The 17,046-nt window shown below is 42.7% G+C and overlaps 1 protein-coding gene across 4 annotated transcripts in view; it reads right to left on the bottom strand.

Annotated features, from left to right (window-relative positions):
* The window catches only part of ZNF827 (zinc finger protein 827), a 176,825-nt gene that overhangs the window by 92,695 nt on the left and 67,084 nt on the right, over positions 1-17,046 (bottom strand). For all 4 annotated transcript variants that reach the window (XM_032633168.1, XM_032633169.1, XM_032633167.1 and 1 more), the window contains one exon: positions 13,037-13,270. In XM_032633168.1, coding sequence (XP_032489059.1) covers positions 13,037-13,270 — 234 coding nt within the window. The remainder of the gene's footprint in view (positions 1-13,036; positions 13,271-17,046) is intronic.

The raw sequence follows: 17,046 nt of genomic DNA, 5'->3' as shown, positions 1-17,046 counted from the left end.
CAAATGCTGCCTTCAATTTCACTTTTGTCCCAAGGACAAGAATTAAAATCCTTGAGTCACTGGGGGCTCCGGGAGATCAGCTTCTCCAACCAGCAGACGACGTGGAGGGGTCCAGTCATTATCTGTTGAACTCTGAGTGTCCCGGTGGTTAAAGTAAAACCTCTCCCAATCGTCTTGTTTTCTTTTCATTTGATGATTTCACGAGGAATTAGCTAAAGATGTGCATTTAAACTGTAGGTCTGCCATTTGGTAACATTCCAAATGATCTCATTTTTTAAAAATTAACCTATTTTTCATCTAACGTCCAGAATATACTCTTCTTGTCTCACATGAAAAAAAGAAAGAAAAAGGGTCAATTAAAGTATCTGATCTAAGCCTAAAGCGATTTAACATCATTATCCTTTGTCATTTAATAAGTCTAAGTCCTGTCCACCTCATCTGTTGTGATTAATAGGCCTTTATATATCTTTCTATGAACTTGAATGCAGGAAGGGTGGGGGGGCTGTGTGCATGTAGATTTTAAACAGAACTTCTGAAAGATTCAGCAGAATTCCTGCTGACATAAAAAAATGACCAAAAAGCAAGATCCATCTCTGTCCGGTGATGGGTTGGCCATTGCTTGATACTCAGGGAGGAAGAGGGAGTCTTTAATGCCCAAGGAAAGGAAGGAGCAAATGAAGAGTTTTATTTCAATAACTGAGAGTTTTACCAGACTTTTAAATATTTTCCACTAACAGATGGTAAAAGGGCTTTAGTATATGCAGACAAGTTTAAAATGCTTTTCTTAGGTGGTGCTAAATATTACTGAATCGTGTCCCAAGGATATCTCTGTTGAGAAGCCCTGACTGCTTTTCTTCCATCGGTCAGTGTTTCCAGCAGGCAGGGAAGGGCTGGTAAGATGGTGCAGAGAGCAGAACACTGCATAATAACAGAGACTGGAACCCAGGCACAACCCAGAGTAAGCATGGGCAGCGGTGGATGGGGTGGGAAGAGAACGCAGGCTCACGCAGGAGAGGACACTGTCTTGTTCACCTTGGTGTCCCTAGTGCCCAAAATGGGGCTTAGAAAATAGTAGGGGCTCAATAAATAGTGCTGAATGAATGAGTACATGAACGAAAACAACAACAACAAAAAGAAAGACCATAAAGAAGAAAAGGAAAGCTATGATGAGAAGTAGAGAAGAGCTAAGGTACAGAGTTCATTTAACCCCCTTTACAAACTTTTGCCAAAAATCAAAGCCCTCATGGCCAGTGATACATGAGCCTCTGCTTACGATGGGGCAACATCCTTGGTACCATGCCTGTGGGAAACCTTGGAGTGGGGACCAGACCATGTGACGGTGGGAAACGTTCCCTCTGGGCTCTAATTCCTCATACTTCTTGGAGACATGGAGTGCACGGATAGTCTCTGAATGCATTTTAGCTGGGTTTCAACCTTCTTTTCCAAATGTTTGAAAAATCAAAGCTACTTGCAAGTAACGTAAGTGACTCATCTCAATCTCCCTTCCTCTCTCTGTTCCTGTGTCGTCTCTAGCACAGGTGGTGAAGGGTGACAAACAGTGAACCAGGAGCATGGGGGCGAGAAGGCGGGACCCTTAAGTGAGAAGTAGGCCCTCATGCCTGATCTCTCCCTGTTACACATGGGCTGAGGACTTCAGCCCTGGGCATCTCCAAGAAAGCTGAGGAGTCACGTAGGAAAATCTGTCTAATATGAACCACGTTTTGTAGGTGAAACTATGTTATACAGTATTAGGGTGGAATAAACATACACACTACAATGTATAAAATAGATAACCAGCAAGGACTTACTGTATAGCAAAGGGAACTTTACTCAATATCTTGCAATAAGCTATAATGGAAAAGAATCGAAAAATGAATAGGGCTTCCCTGGTGGCGCAGTGGTTGAGAGTCCGCCTGCCGATGCAGGGGACGCGGGTTCGTGCCCCGGTCCGGGAAGATCCCACGTGCCGCGGAGTGGCTGGGCCCGTGAGCCATGGCCGCTGAGCCTGCGCGTCCGGAGCCTGTGCTCCGCAACGGAAAGAGGCCACAGCAGTGAGAGGCCCGCGTACCGCAAAAAAAACCCCAAAAAAACAAAACAAAAAAAGAATAGATGTACATGTATATGTGTATAACCGAATCACTTTGTTGTACACCTGAAACTAACACAACATTGTAAATCAACTATACTTCAATAAAATGTTTTTGTTTTGAAAAAAATTTTTTTAAATAAAGGTAAATTTAAAAATTAAGTTTTTTTTTTTTTTTTTTAAAGAATCAATTTTATTTATTTATTTTTGGTTGCATTGGGTCTTCGTTACTGCACGCGGGCTTTCTGTAGTTGCGGCGAGTGGGGGCTTCTCTTGCTGCAGAGTACGGGCTGTAGGTGCGTGGGCTTCAGTAGCTGTGGCACATAGGCTCAGTAGTTGTGGCACACGGGCTTAGCTGCTCTGCAGCATGTGGGATCTTCCCGGACCAGGGATAGAACCCGTGTTCCCTGCATTGGTAGGCGGATTCTCAACCACTGCGCCACCAGGAAAGTCCCCAAAATAAAGGTTTTAATACAAGTGATTGAAAGGAGACAACCATCTGTCTCGATTAAATTATCCCGAGTCCCCAGTTTTCTTCTTTATTCTACAGCTTTCAAAAAATAAGTGCAGACGGGGCTTCCCTGGTGGCGCAGTGGTTGAGAGTCCGCCTGCCGATGCAGGGACACGGGTTCGTGCCCCGGTCCGGGAAGATCCCACATGCCGCGGAGCGGCTGGGCCCGTGAGCCATGGCCGATGAGCCTGCGCGTCCGGAGCCTGTGCTCCGCAACGGGAGAGGCCACAACAGTGAGAGGCCCGCGTACCGCAAAAAGAAAAAATAAGTGCAGAAGAAAATTATCTACATAACACACAATAGGTTGGCTATGTAAGCACTGATGAATCCCAAGTGAAGATTTCTGCCACTATTTAAAGGTGGAGTGAGGCACAATGATTCTGCTCCCAAGGTAAGTCCCACAAATCACTGCCATTTCACCTTTAGTCCCATTAATGCTTCAGCTCTGCTAAGGGTCTCTCTCCCTCTCGACAAGAGGGCTATTAAATATACATTTGGCAACGTGGACGTGGACCACAGGAAGCCTCCAGAAAGGCTGTCCCCCTGATTGCTCCAACTCCAAAACAGTAGGAAGAGTTTTGGTAGCGACAGGAGAGAAGCACGTGTGTATGTGTGTGTGTGTGTGTGTGTGTGTGTGTGTGTAGCTGGGTTTACGGGGCTAAGGTTGGCAGTCAGAGGACGTAAGGAAACACATTCGTGATGTATTCTTTAAAGAGTGATCCTCACCACTTGATTTTGGACATAAGATAAGAGATGGTGGGTAACATGAATATTCTAACATTGCCCCCCACGTCTCCAGCTGTGGAGATAAGTGATACAAGCATGTGGAAGCCATGAGAAACCAGGAAATGTGCTCGAATCCAACTGTAATCCCGTATTTAGAAAACAGGAAGTAAATCAACTCACAGCATGAACTCAAGATGGCCTCAAGATGGGGAAAATGTATACATGGGTGGAGTAAATAGAAGACTTATTAGGAAGAAGACCAAGAATGTCATAGGTTCTCACACTTTGATAATGAGAAAATACCACTCTTCAAGCCTTCATCTTCCCATCAGAGTAACAGAAGTCAAAAGGGAGAAATAGTTCTCTTCAGGAAAGTTTTCCATTCTTGGGCTAATATAGACACTCCCCAGCCCAATGGAAATGGGCTCCATCAGTCTCACCCTGTGTGTATCTTCCGGTGCTCAATGTGGCTGATGGGCCCGAGTACCATCACCCAGTTGAGCTCCAGGTGGGATGTGGTCACTCAGCAGCAGACAGAGGATTCCCTTCTCCAGAGGTAGGGCTGTGATACCAGCCCGGAGCCAGATGGGCACAGAAGCCATGGGGTTTAATTATACATGCAAATGTTCCCCTTCTTTGACATGGATAAGTTAAAGGCTAAGGGTTAATATGACAATGAGAAGAAAAACCATCGTGGAATGAGAATGTTTTAGCTCTCTCACTGAGGAAAATAATGACCGTGCTCTCCCTCACAAGACCATAACTGTGGTAATATATAGCCAAAGAGTCTGAGGGTAGGAGCCATAAAAAGCGAAGAGTGGTGTAAGAGATTCTAATGCAGTGACAAGATGCACAGCTTCTACCTGGCAGGGAAATTTGTCCTCTGAGAGAAAAATGGAACAGAATGTTTGACTGGTTACACAAATATTTGCATTCACACTGCAATCGGCTCCCTCAGAAAATAAAGCTTCTTGTTAAGAGTTGTCACCATCAAATGGTACTTACTAATGGCCTCTCTGTGCTACTGTTTGTGTCATGCGTCATGTCTGTAGAAATGTTTTTTTATTTCTATCAGAAAACAGAAAATGACACAGGAATACAGGAGACGGGCACGCTAGGCCAACTGCGATCACATCTCCTAGGTGCCATTCTCAGTTATTTTGCTCAGTATTGTAAAGGATCTGGAACCCCTTCACCACGCCCAACCCCACCTTGCACCCCTTGCCTTACAGCCTTCCATCCCCCAGTGCAGCCAAACAGAAACGGCATCTGCAATGAAGGTGGAGGCTATGAAATTCCTTTCTGAGCTTTTGCCTGGTTTCTGAAACACGGGCCAATACAAATTTTTGTAGCTATATTAACATATGTGCTCTGCACCGGGGAGATGATAGTAAAACAAGAGCCCTTTTGAGTCTGGCCTTTCTGAGGCCCAGGCCTCAGTGTGGGAGGTGAAGGAAGCCGGGTCAAGAAAGCAAAAGGGTGAGGGCTCTAAGGGGAAAAGGAGGCGCAGAGGTGCTGGCCTGGGGTGTGAGCCCAGAGAGCTCCCCGGGAGGTGCGGGAAGCAGAAGCCGCCGCTCAGGTATATGGCCTCGGGGATTTGGAAGCTGTGTGTGGAATCCCAAAATAAATAGAAGGGGGCTTACTAGTCAAAGAGTGAAGGTAACACCAGTTATGGTGGGAGCTTCTGTTAGAAGCAAGTCCCCTCTTCTTGCTGGGAAGAGAATGGCCCTTCCAGAGCTGCATACAGCTATTTCCCACTCTGTCCTGTCTAAACAACCAGATAAATAACACCAAGGTATACCCTCTGAGCTTAACAAAATCTAGACCTTCAAGAAAGGAATTCTCTGGATATATACACAGGTTACATTTTTATCTTATTAAAGTGATCTATTCCGTTTATGTAAGAGTTTCTGCACTCCAAACATCTGCAATTCTCACTGAGTTTTCAAGCGCTAAAAAAAAGAGCCTAATTGCTTATTTATGATTTAACTCCCCCAGTTATGGGTTTCTGTGTGTGTGTGTGTGTGTGTACACACACACATACGTATATCCTGAGAGTAGCTTAGGATATATACAGCAGTGACAAAGTGATCTCCTCATTAGTTGTAAGACCACTGTTGGTTATATTCATTAAAAGTCACTTAAAAATTTGACATATGGATATCCTTTGCCATCAGCTGAAGTACAGAATGCTATAGCAAAAACAGAAATCAGGGAGGTCAAGTTAGGTTTCATAGGCTTTATATCTGAAAACTAAATATGGTGCTAATATATAACATACATAAAGACAGGCTTTCGTGTTAATATTCAACAAGTCTTCATTTTTTACCCAATTTTTGGAATTATGGAATTGTGATAATTCCTTAATTATCACAAGCAACAAGCAACAAAAGGAAAGAGAGATAAATTGGATTATAATTAAACCCTTTTGCGCTGCAAATACCATCAAGAAAGTGAAAAGACAATGAGCAGAATGAGCGAAAGTATAATATTTGCAAATCACATCCGATAAGAGACTTACATCCGGAATATAGAAGGAACTTTTACAACTCAAGAGTAAAAAGACAAATAACTCAATTAAAAAGTTGGAAAAGAACTTGAGTAAACGTCTCTCCAGGAAATATATACAAATGGCCAATAAGCACATGAAAATATGCTCACCATCATTAGTCATCAGGGAAATGCAAATCAAAATAACAATGAGATACTAGCTCACACCCAGCATGATGGCTATAATAAAAAAGACAGACAATAACAACTTTTGGCAAGGATGTGGAAGAATTCAAACTCCCATCCATTGCTGTGGGGATATAAAATGGTGCAGCTGCTTTGCAAAACAGCTTGGCAGTTCCTCAAAATGTTAAACGCAGAGTTACCATTTGACCCAGGAATTCCACTTTGAGGTATATACCCAAGAGAAACAAAACATATGTCTACACAAAAACTTCAAATGTCCTTATCAGCAAAAGTTGGGCAACAACCCGAATGTTCAACAATGGATGAATGGATAAACAAAATGTGGTATGTTCATTTTATACCATGTATAAAATCAGTATTGCATTATTGGTATGTCCATTCCAATAATATCCGATGGAACATTATTCAGCCTTAAAAAGGAATACAGTACTGATGCATGTTACAACATAGAAGAGCTTTGAAAACATTATGCTAAGTGGAAGAAGAGACTTCTTGGGTAATTACATTCATATGGAATGTCCACAATACGAAAATCTATTGAGAGGCAGTAGATTAGGAGCTGGGAGAGGATTTGGTGGAGATGGGAGGTAAAGAGTGAGTGCTAATGGGTATAAAGTTTGTTTTTGGCGGGGATGAAAATGTTCTGTAATTAGATGTGGTGATGGTTGCACAAGGCTGTCAATATACTACAAACCACTGACCTGCACACTTTAAATAGGTAAATTTTATGGAATGTGAATTATATCTCAATAAGGATGTTGAGAAAGTGGGATGGTATTTAAAAAAGCAGTCTAGAAGTCCCCTCTGAGACATAACAATCTGATTTTATATGTATATATATCTCATTAGAAAATTAGAGTACTGGGTTCAGTAGGTTTCTCCAGGTGCTCAAAAAAAGCTGAAGTGAAAAAAAGCATTTTTCAATTGCAGACTGATTAGACTAGGCCATTTTGACATTTTCATGCTTTCAAATTCCTCAGCACCACCTATTTGACAATGGGATAAATAGACAATATTAATAAAATAAATAAAATACTTTTTTAACTGATGCTTCTAAATTACTCTTTAACTCTTTTGTAGTTGGCTAACATGTCCACCTGTCCACCTCAGGAGTGTGCTCTACTTTCCACTGTAAGCAAGGAGAATCACAGGAACTAGGTAGAACTAGGCCTCCCATGTTCCTTCCACCATCCAACTAAATAACCCGTAAGTCTGAAGGAGGGAAACGAGAGATGACATTAATATAAACTGAAGACACCTATTTTCCATCCTTGCAGATAATTACTGAAGTCATAGCTTATAAAGTTTGATAGACTATGATTTTCCAAGGGAGAAATACCAAATAGAACAGTGAATAGTTTGTGCCCTGAGAACTTATTTAGCTAAAATCCCTACTTTATCTCAAGGAATTCTTTAGAATAGCAGAGTCTCCGACGTGACCTTGGATTTGTTGGGGCTGAGGGCGGGGAGCTTGTCCCTCCTAAAGGAATGCACACGTTGCCCAGGAATAATCCTGAAATTTAACAGCAAAGCACATGGGAAAAAGGCAGCAGTATCTGAGGCTAACAACCATCGCTATCTTGATTTATTAGGTACACGTGCCCTTCTAAAAAAGGTTCCCAGATACCATTATTTCCTAATAAATGAAAAAGAATCTCCACTGAAGCCAGATGATTCTTTTTAAAAGGCAAAATGTGTGTTTAAGAGAGCTTTCTTCTGTGTCAGTTTCAACCCAAGGCACTCTTTTTTGGATGGACCAAACTTATTTCTCTGATTAACTATTTCCTCAGCACTGCTTCTCAAAACAGCTTTCAGAATCACTTGTAGGGTTATAAAGAACTCGAGAGTTTCAGCTGGGTCCACAGTAAAGCTCAAGAATTTGCATCTCTATCACTTCCCTACCTTCTCCAACTCATGCTGATTCTGCTGGTCTGGGGACCACACTTAGAAGCAGGGCCTCAGCACATACTGAGTTGCGGCTGGGTAGGCTGAGTCCCGGCCGGGCAGTCTTCTCCACCAGAAAGGAAAGGCAAGCATCACCCAAAGGCCTAAACACATTTACATTCAATATTTAAATAACAGCAATGACCATAATCTGCTCCTCGAACTTTTGGGGTTCAGACATATTGCCTATCTTCCTGGTCTCACACTACCCTCACTCTTGCGCATCCACGGTGCATTTCTGGGGATTCTTCTCCTCCCAGCAATCCTATATGACAGCAGCCATGTCTGCTCAACATGCCCTTATTCGTAGATACAGCGGAAGTTTCCACTCGTGGGCCCCAATTGGAGCTGAGGCAATCAGCTGGAATTTGGGATTGGGACTAAGAAATTTCTGTTTAGGGACTTCCTTGGCGGTCCAGTGGTTAAGATTTCGCCTTCCAGTGCAGGTTTGATTCCCTGCTCAGGGAGCTAAGATCCCACACGCCTCGCGGCCAAAAAAGCAAAACATAAAACAGAAGCAGTATTGTATCAAATTCAATAACGACTTTAGAAATGGTCCACATCAAAAAAATCCTAAAAAAAAAAAAAGACATTTCTGTTTAGCTACTCTTTTGAACGGGGGGTATACTCAGAAGCTGACGGCAACTGTCATGTTCCACCATGTGGGCTGGATATCAGAAAACGTCCATCCGTACGTGCAGAGAAGCAGGGGTGAGCAGGGACCTCCTGGGCTCCATTCGGTCTTCCAGTCCCTGGCTTCAGTGGAGGCCTGACACCCTGCTGCATCCCTACCTTTGCATTCATTCCAAAAGTCAACCCCAAACCTGCACCTTCTATTAAATTCCTCTTTCCTGCCTAAACTAGCTGAAGAGGATGTGTTACTTACAACCAAAAGGGCCCTAATTAAAACTGTTAACAAAGTCATTCTCTGGGTACCTTTCCTCTCTGCTTCAGTTCACCTCGGAGATTGAATTCACCTTAAAACTTCATCCTAGCCAAGTTACCTGCTTCTAAATATCTCTGCACTAAAGCCCTTTCTTACGTAGGTGATTCCCTGAACCCTACATCACTATGTATTTCAAATCCAGGACCTGCCTGGATTCCTCTACAAGAGGCAATTATAATTTATATTTCTCTCCAAGACTAGGTGGGGATAAATGAATATAAATCAGAAATGAATATAAATCAATGCAGTTTCCCTCTGTGAGCACAGAAAAAGGAAAACCCATAGATGTGTTTTGAATCAAGGTCTAATGTGAGGTTTTATTTACCGTGTTAGACCAATTTAAATGTTTAATTTTTCATTAGTGTTTCTGAATAGCTCCAGCTTTCCAGCTACTTATTTTTTGTGGGATTCATCTTTTTAAATGGCATTCTTATCTACTACTTCTTGGTTCAACCATACATGTGGTACATTTTATATATGCATGACCGAGGTAGAAGAGGGCATTTCTTTGTTTCTTTGAGCGTAGCTACTTCTCTTTTTTTCTTTATTGAGGTATAGTTGATTTACAACATAGATACTTCTTTTAAAGCACAACAGAGACAGAGCAGATAAAACTTTGGGTCACTTCGAGCATTATGTCACATCTGTGATAACACATTTGTTCTATAAGTTTTCAAAGTCACTAGACGTTGCAAAACCAGAGATTAAGACTGACTTGATTCTCTTAGTCTATCTGATGTTACCTAGCCTCTCTATTGGACTTCAGGATCTTGGCCTCCTTAAATCAAGCCTTCTGGGAATTATCTTTGGCAAATATACACTTAGCAGAAAAGTCTGATTATCTTGGCTTTCTCATGTCAAGTAACAACAGGTAGTCCCAGACACCCAGTGGTTTCCTTAGAGTGGGTTGCTTTCTTTATGGTAATCAATTTACTTGGCCCAGCTGTCAGGCACTTGACTGCCCAACTGACAACTGGAAATAGGAAGGAAGAAACCTCAGGTTTTCCTAAACACACAGTTAATGAAAAATTTCACCTGGTTGTTAACGCATCTGTGTTTTCCCCATAAAACATAAATGTTAGTTTGGAAAACAATATGCCTACAGAGGTTTCTCCACCTAGGAAAGTTTCACCTGATATTTGACCCGGCCATGTGCCCAACATCCATCGTGAAGGAGTTAACATAAATTAATTTAAAACCGGAAATGAGGCAGCCAAGTTGTTGACTAGTTTCCTCTTGTTAATTCAAGGAAAAGACTGAAAGGGCCTAAACTACGACAGGTCGTAGCATTGAATCTCAAGGAAATAAGTAAGAGAGATGAAAAGTCCTCTTATTCCAAATGGTAGTTATTCTTTGGGTCAAAACTGAAAGAAGGAAGAAAAATGTATGATAATGCATGGGACGCACTTTTCTTACCTAGCTCTTCCTAACCATATGGATTCTCCCCAGCAGGACAGAAGACCATAAATGAAAATTAGCAAGGCAGGGACTCCCACCCACAGGAATACCTGCATCAGGGCTTTGGGGTGTTAGACGGGGAGCAGCCCTGACTACCTGCACAGATGCTTCGAGAAATGCATAACTACTCTTGTCTATACAGAGACAGGAAATAGCACGGAAAGGGGGGCTTGAAGACACTGACAGGTCCTTTCCTCAGATGGCTTTCAGGGCGTAAACATGGAAATTGTTAAAATTATAACTTGAGGAAAGACAGCATAGGTGGTTTTTTCCTAACATCTTCCTTCTTCCAAGAGCACCGATCCACCCGTGATTAGAAACCCTAATATCCACTTTAAACCTAATAAAGGGTGAGTCCCCTTTTACCTTGCGGCTTCAGAATGAAAAGACATTTGTTTTTTTTTAAGTCACATTCCTATTTTTAGGGCTGACTTGGAAACTTCTTCGCAGTTTAGTGACCACAGTCTGCTAGACTGTCAAAGTGTGAAGTTCCAAGGGCAAAGCACTGATTGACTGAATTCCATTGCCCTGGATGACTTCTGACTAGACCACAAGCATCTAGAAGGTAGGGTCTGTGATGCCTATTTCTTTGACCTAAGTCAAAGCATACGGAATACTGGAAAATTTTTTCAGGGCAAAACAATAATTTTCTAGGTCTTCAAACAAGTTGTCATTTCCACAGCATGAAGCAGGGCAGATGCCCTTTGGAAACACGACCATGTCATCCATTCAACTATTGCCTTTCTTGTTTTGTTTTTGTGTTTCTGATTTTTGGTCACGCCACACACCTTGCAGGTTCTTAGTTCCCTGACCAGGGATGGAACCCGTGCCCTCGGCAGTGAAAGCGTGCTGTCCTAACCACCGGACGACCAGGGAATTCCAGATTCAACTACTGTCGAACCCCACAGCACGTGTACTCACTAACACCCAACATAAGCATTAAGAAGAGCCATTGCTGACCACAAATATCATTAAATGTGCATGGCTGCCTGGCTATATTCTATTTTGGGAATCTCTTATTACCTAGGAAATGATTTCATACTTCATTGTCTCAAACTGCATCATCCAAAAGGACCAAGATAAAATGTTTTCCTTCGAGAACATCTTTCCTGAAATCTCATTATTGCATATTATCTTTTGGTGCCACCCTAGCTTCCTCTGCTCACAATACTGGCTGCACAGTAAACTCCGAAATAGAAATACTGCACACTGGAACCTTACCACCAGGAGGGGATAGGAGTCACTGTTGGAAGAGCGTGAAAGTCTATGTTATGGGAGAAGCATTAGAGAGCTGTGTAACCTCTCTGAATTGACTGGAAAACCAACAGACAGATTACTGTACGTCACCAAGACCTTTTGACACAGGAGGGAGGGTTCAAAGTATGTGGGCTCGAACATCATTTTTTTAAACTTGCAGCTTTTAGCAATTAGCACCATCTTGCTAGAACTCCCATTTACATAGGAGAAGCTGCGTTATCACTGCGAAGTTTAGAAAAATGGGGCGACAAGGTGACAACCGTATTATGCTTTATCTGTAACAAATCATGTCCCCCCAGAGGTTCCAGTGTGTTTTAAATTAACATCAAAGGAAAGAATTCTTCACCCCACCAAATGGCAAATACAGGAATTTCAACTGTTCTAATACAACAACCCTAAGTAAATAATTATTAATTTCTTACTTTCCAACCTACTGGTCAACCAGAAACACAGAATTCCTGCTGAAATTACACTGGGAAGGGGTCTCCCTAATACATATCTCGCTTTCATCCTCCAAGCACACCAAGTTACAGAACTGAAAACAGCTTTTGATTCATATTAGTATTTTGAGTAGAGTCTCTAAAAATTATTTTTAAGCAGCAGCGAACTAAGGATGGGATATGACTTGGTAAGTACTATTATTTACATAACTTTTCTTTCCATGTTCTTTTTTTTTTTTTTTCTTTCCATGTTCTTAAAGTCATACCTTTGAATTTTAAAACACACTAAATTTCTATCTGTTCTGAAGGGCATGGGGCAGATAGGAGACTGGGTGGGAAAAAATCCAAAATACATGAATTTCAAATTATAACCCATTTTGCCAACATTTGATAGGCTGAAATGACATTTAGATACTAATAAAAATTATTTGTTTGCCTTAAGAACTTAGATTAATTACTGTAACATTCCATTATGAGATTTTCTATTTCTAAAATCTTATTGCTACTCTATTGGTAATCACTTCAAGTGCCATCTTAATGGTTTATTAAGTTCAGAAAAATATTTTTAATGGTTCTTAAAGAACATAGTACAAAAACACCAAACAGTGCAAGGTCCTCTATTAGGAAAGAATAGCTATTTTGATCAATTAACAGAAGTGCTTTGAATGTCATTAGAACCCATTTAAAATTATGACCTACAGCATCTTAGAAAACAGCACTGCTTTCCAACAATTTGCAGGCATAATCAGGAAAGGGGGAGTGTATTTAATAAGACAGGTACACGGCTAACATCCGCAAACAAACTCACACACAACACAGGAATTTTAGCCAAGTAATCCAATCATTCCTGAATTCACTGCAATAATGTGATATTGCTGTCATTGGGCTAATTATAACCCATGCAGGAAGCAGCCCAGGTGGCTTGCAAGTGATGGTATCAGAATGTGAATATTTTAGAAGAAATCAAGTACCTGATAGTTTCATGAGAAGTTCAGATGCTGCTTTGACTGACATATCCCGCCTTAGTACGTTGCCCTTTGCTTCCTGGGGCTTAAGTGTGTCCTCAGAGATGCTTGGGGCTGGCACTTCAGACTCGGGGCTGAACACATAGTTGGACCGAGGCAACGTGGCACTTAGAGCCTCCTCTTCCTTAGGCTCCTCTTTCACTTTAAAATTAAGATTCATGGGCTCCTTCTGATTTGCAGCTGTCAAAAGAAGAAAAGGATTACACACATATACCTGTATGAAAGGCCAGTCCCACTCTTAGCTGTTCCCAACTTAATGAAGTATGTAATGCATGATCATATCTTGCTAACACAGGAGGGACCACAACCCAATCAAAATAGGCTGAGCCCTGAGCACAAAAATACAAGTCACTCCACGAGCGTGGGACTTAGAAGAGTGCGGGCTTCTGAATCTTCGGAACCTATCATATTTTAGGAAGTGCTGCCTCTACAAAGTGTTTGGGCATTTTCTCTTTGGTTTCCAGTGTCTTCTTTCCTGTATATGCTGCTGCCTCTCTGACCTATTAGCACTCTCCCTACCTAATCCTATTATAGAATAATGCTTTCAGACAGTTATTCTGCCATAAAATATTGAATATAAACATGAGTCAGAGGCAAAAACCAAAGCAAAAACCTAGGATGCGGTGGTCAGGTGAGGATGGAGAATTTGCCAAAGAGAAAAGCTCAGAATGGAGATATAACACTTTTGCCTTATGATAAGCTGATGCCACTGTCCCACAAACAGTGGGGCATGCACTTGGCATTGTCTTTCTGGTCACTATCTGTAGCCCAAGTTATCTCCGAGTCCACAATGGACATTTTTAAGAGAAAAAAATTTTATTTTGGAATAATTTTAGATTTGCAGAGAGGTTGCAAAGAGGGGTCAGAGAGTTCCCACACATCTTTTACTCAGTGGTCCCTAAAGTTAACACCTTATGTAACACCACGGAGCATTTGTCGGAACGAAGAAATTCACATTACTATGATCTAAGATCCAGATTTTATTCAGATTTCACCAGTTTTTCCACTAATGTCCTTTTTCCATTTCTAGCATGGTTGGCTGGTGTGGAGTACTGTGGTCAGAGCAGAGCTAACTGGCCTATTATGGGATAGATTCTTTCTGTGGCTTGGCTACACCTTACCAGGCCTTCACTCACTGAGCTACATACTACTTCCTGGTCTTTCTTGGGAAAAACCAAGAAGGAAGACTAGCAGCCGCTTTTCCCACTTGTCACTTTCACAGCCATCTTGCCCCTTTAAAGGGCCACATAGTAGGACCTTTAACTTGGTTAATTTAGGTGTGCTGGTATTTTAAGAAACAAGATCTCATCCTAATACGGAGTTCTTAGAAAAGCTTCTTAGAATGAGCCTTGGGCTTCCCTGGTGGCGCAGTGGTTAAGAATCCGCCTGCCAACGCAGGGGACAAGGGTTCGAGCCCTGGTCCGGGAAGATCCCACATGCCACGGAGCAACTAAGCCCGCGCGCCACAACTACTGAGCCTGCGCCCTAGAGCCCATGAGCCACAGCTACTGAGCCCTCACGTTGCATCTACTGAAGCTCCCACGCCTAGAGCCCGTGCTCCGCAACAAGAGAAGCCACCACAACCAGAAGCCCGCGTACCGCAATGAAGGGTAGCCCCCGCTCACTGCAACTAGAGAAAAGCCCATGCACGGCAACGGAGACCCGATGCAGCCAAAAATAAACAAATAAAAATAAATAAATAAATTTATTTTTTAAAAAAAGAATGAGCCTTAAGCCCACTCTTGCTTAACAACAACAACGACAAAAAGGATGAAAATAAAGCCCCAAAGGGTACGCCTATCAACCCCCTGCCCACCATCTACCTCCAGCCAATACATAGACACAAAGTCCTTTCTTTATACCTTACGCCCTTCTAAGAATATCCCTGCTGGAGTCACAAGTCCACACAGACCAGCATATTTGGGAACTGGACCCCAGAGGGCTAAAGTGACACTTGGAAGTTTTACTATCAAAAAGATGAAGAGCTGAGACTAGAACCCACATGCACAGGCCGCCCACCCGGTGTCCCCTGCCTAGCTCCACTACACCACTCCTCCATCTCTGGTCCCTGTGTTATAACAACACCTGAATGGAACTTGACCTTCAAGTCTTTGCTAAAATACCACCTTCTCAATGAAGACCGCGACCATCCTGATCAAAACTGCAACGCCCACCCCATAGTACCCGCAGTCCCCCAAACTCTCTTACCCTACTCTAATTTTCCTTTTTTTTTTTTTTTTAATATTTATTCATTTATTTATTTGGCTGCGTCGGGTCTTTGTTGCGGCATGCGGGGTCTTTCGATGCCGAGCGTAGGCTCTCTAGGTGTGCCATGTGGCTCCGGAGCACGTGGCCTCAGTAGTTGTGGCGCGTGTCTTAGTTGCCCTGCAACACGTGGGATCTCAGGTCCCCGACCAGGGATTGAACCTATGTCCCCTGCATTGGAAGGCAAAGTCTTAACCACTGGACCACCAGGGAAGTCTGTAATTTTCCTTTTTATCCAAAATACTTATCACCAGACAACATCTTGTTATGGATTGAATTGTGTCTGCCCCACCTCCCCAAACACAAATGTTGAAGCCCTAACCCTCACTGGGACTGTATTTGGAGATAGGGAGAAAATTCGGTTAAACGAGGCCATTAGGGTGTGGCCCTAATCCAATATGACTGGTGTCCTGAGAATAAGAGAGACACAGAGGATGTGCAAACACAGAGGAAAGACCATGTGGGGCCAGAGCAAGAAGGAAGCCATCTTCAAGCCAAGGAGAGGCCTCAGGAGAAACCAAACCTGTCAGCACCTTCATCTTGGACCTCCAGCCTCCAGAACGGTGAGAAATACATTTCTATTGTTTAAGCCACCCAGTCTGTGGTATTTCGCTATGGCAGCCCCAAAGACTAATCCATACTACATAATTTTCTTATTTATTATGTTAACAATTTATGGTCTATTCCTTCAACTCAAAGGTAGGCTTCATGAAGGCAATAATCTCTGTTTTAACGCTGATGTATCTTGAGTGCCTAGAACTGGGCCTGGCACGTAGCAGGAGCTCAACATATATTTGTTGAATAAATAAAATAGGTTGGTCACAAATCAGTGACATCTGTTGGCACTCCATTATTACCTGTGGTAAACAAAAGCTACGAATCCCAAAATGTTCCACCAAAGGCAATCGGAAGTGCTTTCCTCAAGTCTGATCATGAGATTGGGGAGAAGACCTTCCAGATAAAGTTAAAAGCTCTGCTACTACACCACAGCGCTTACTGAGGTGTCTCTGAATGATGACTTGGACTCTGGCATTACTAAAGGAGGAACCCAGAAAAATCTCAAGGAAAGCGCTGAAAATCTAGCCCTCTGGGGACAGTGCCATTGGCATCTGAGCCCAAGGGAGCAAGGACAGTCTCTAGAGCAATCTTCAAGCATGTATTTTGGACCTCTACAGAAGGTAGCTCCCAAGAGGATTCTGTTTACCTAGCACATTTCTCCCCTTTCAACCACTTCCAGAGGGAGGGAGTCGTTGCTGTCCACCTCCTAAAGCTTCTCTCACCCTAAGCCTTGCTTCCAGAATCCTTCATAAAACCCTCTCCAAGAGCATCCTAAGTTATTCACGATAGAGTAATTAAACGGTGTGCTGTCGGGGACTTCCGTGGCGGTCCAGTGGTAAAGAATCTGCCTTCCAATGCAGGGACACAGGTTCCATCCCTGGTCGAGGAACCAAGATCCCACGTGCTGCAGGGCAACTACGCTCACGTACCACAACTACTGAGCTCGTGTGCCTCAACTAGAGAGCCTGCATGCCACAAACTACAGAGCCCATGCTCTCTGGAACTCGTGCGCCATAACTAGAGAGAGAAAACCCGCTAGAGAAAACTAGAGAGACGCCTGTGCGTCGCAACGAAAGATCCCGCATGCTGCAACTAAGACCCAACGCAGCCAAAAAAATAAAGAAAAAATTTTT

Source organism: Phocoena sinus, chromosome 5 (assembly GCF_008692025.1).
Source record: "Phocoena sinus isolate mPhoSin1 chromosome 5, mPhoSin1.pri, whole genome shotgun sequence".
In the NCBI taxonomy this organism is placed as follows: Eukaryota; Metazoa; Chordata; class Mammalia; order Artiodactyla; family Phocoenidae; genus Phocoena; species Phocoena sinus.
The sequence above is the reverse complement of the archived record's forward strand: the minus strand, read 5'-3'. Positions and strand labels throughout refer to the sequence as shown.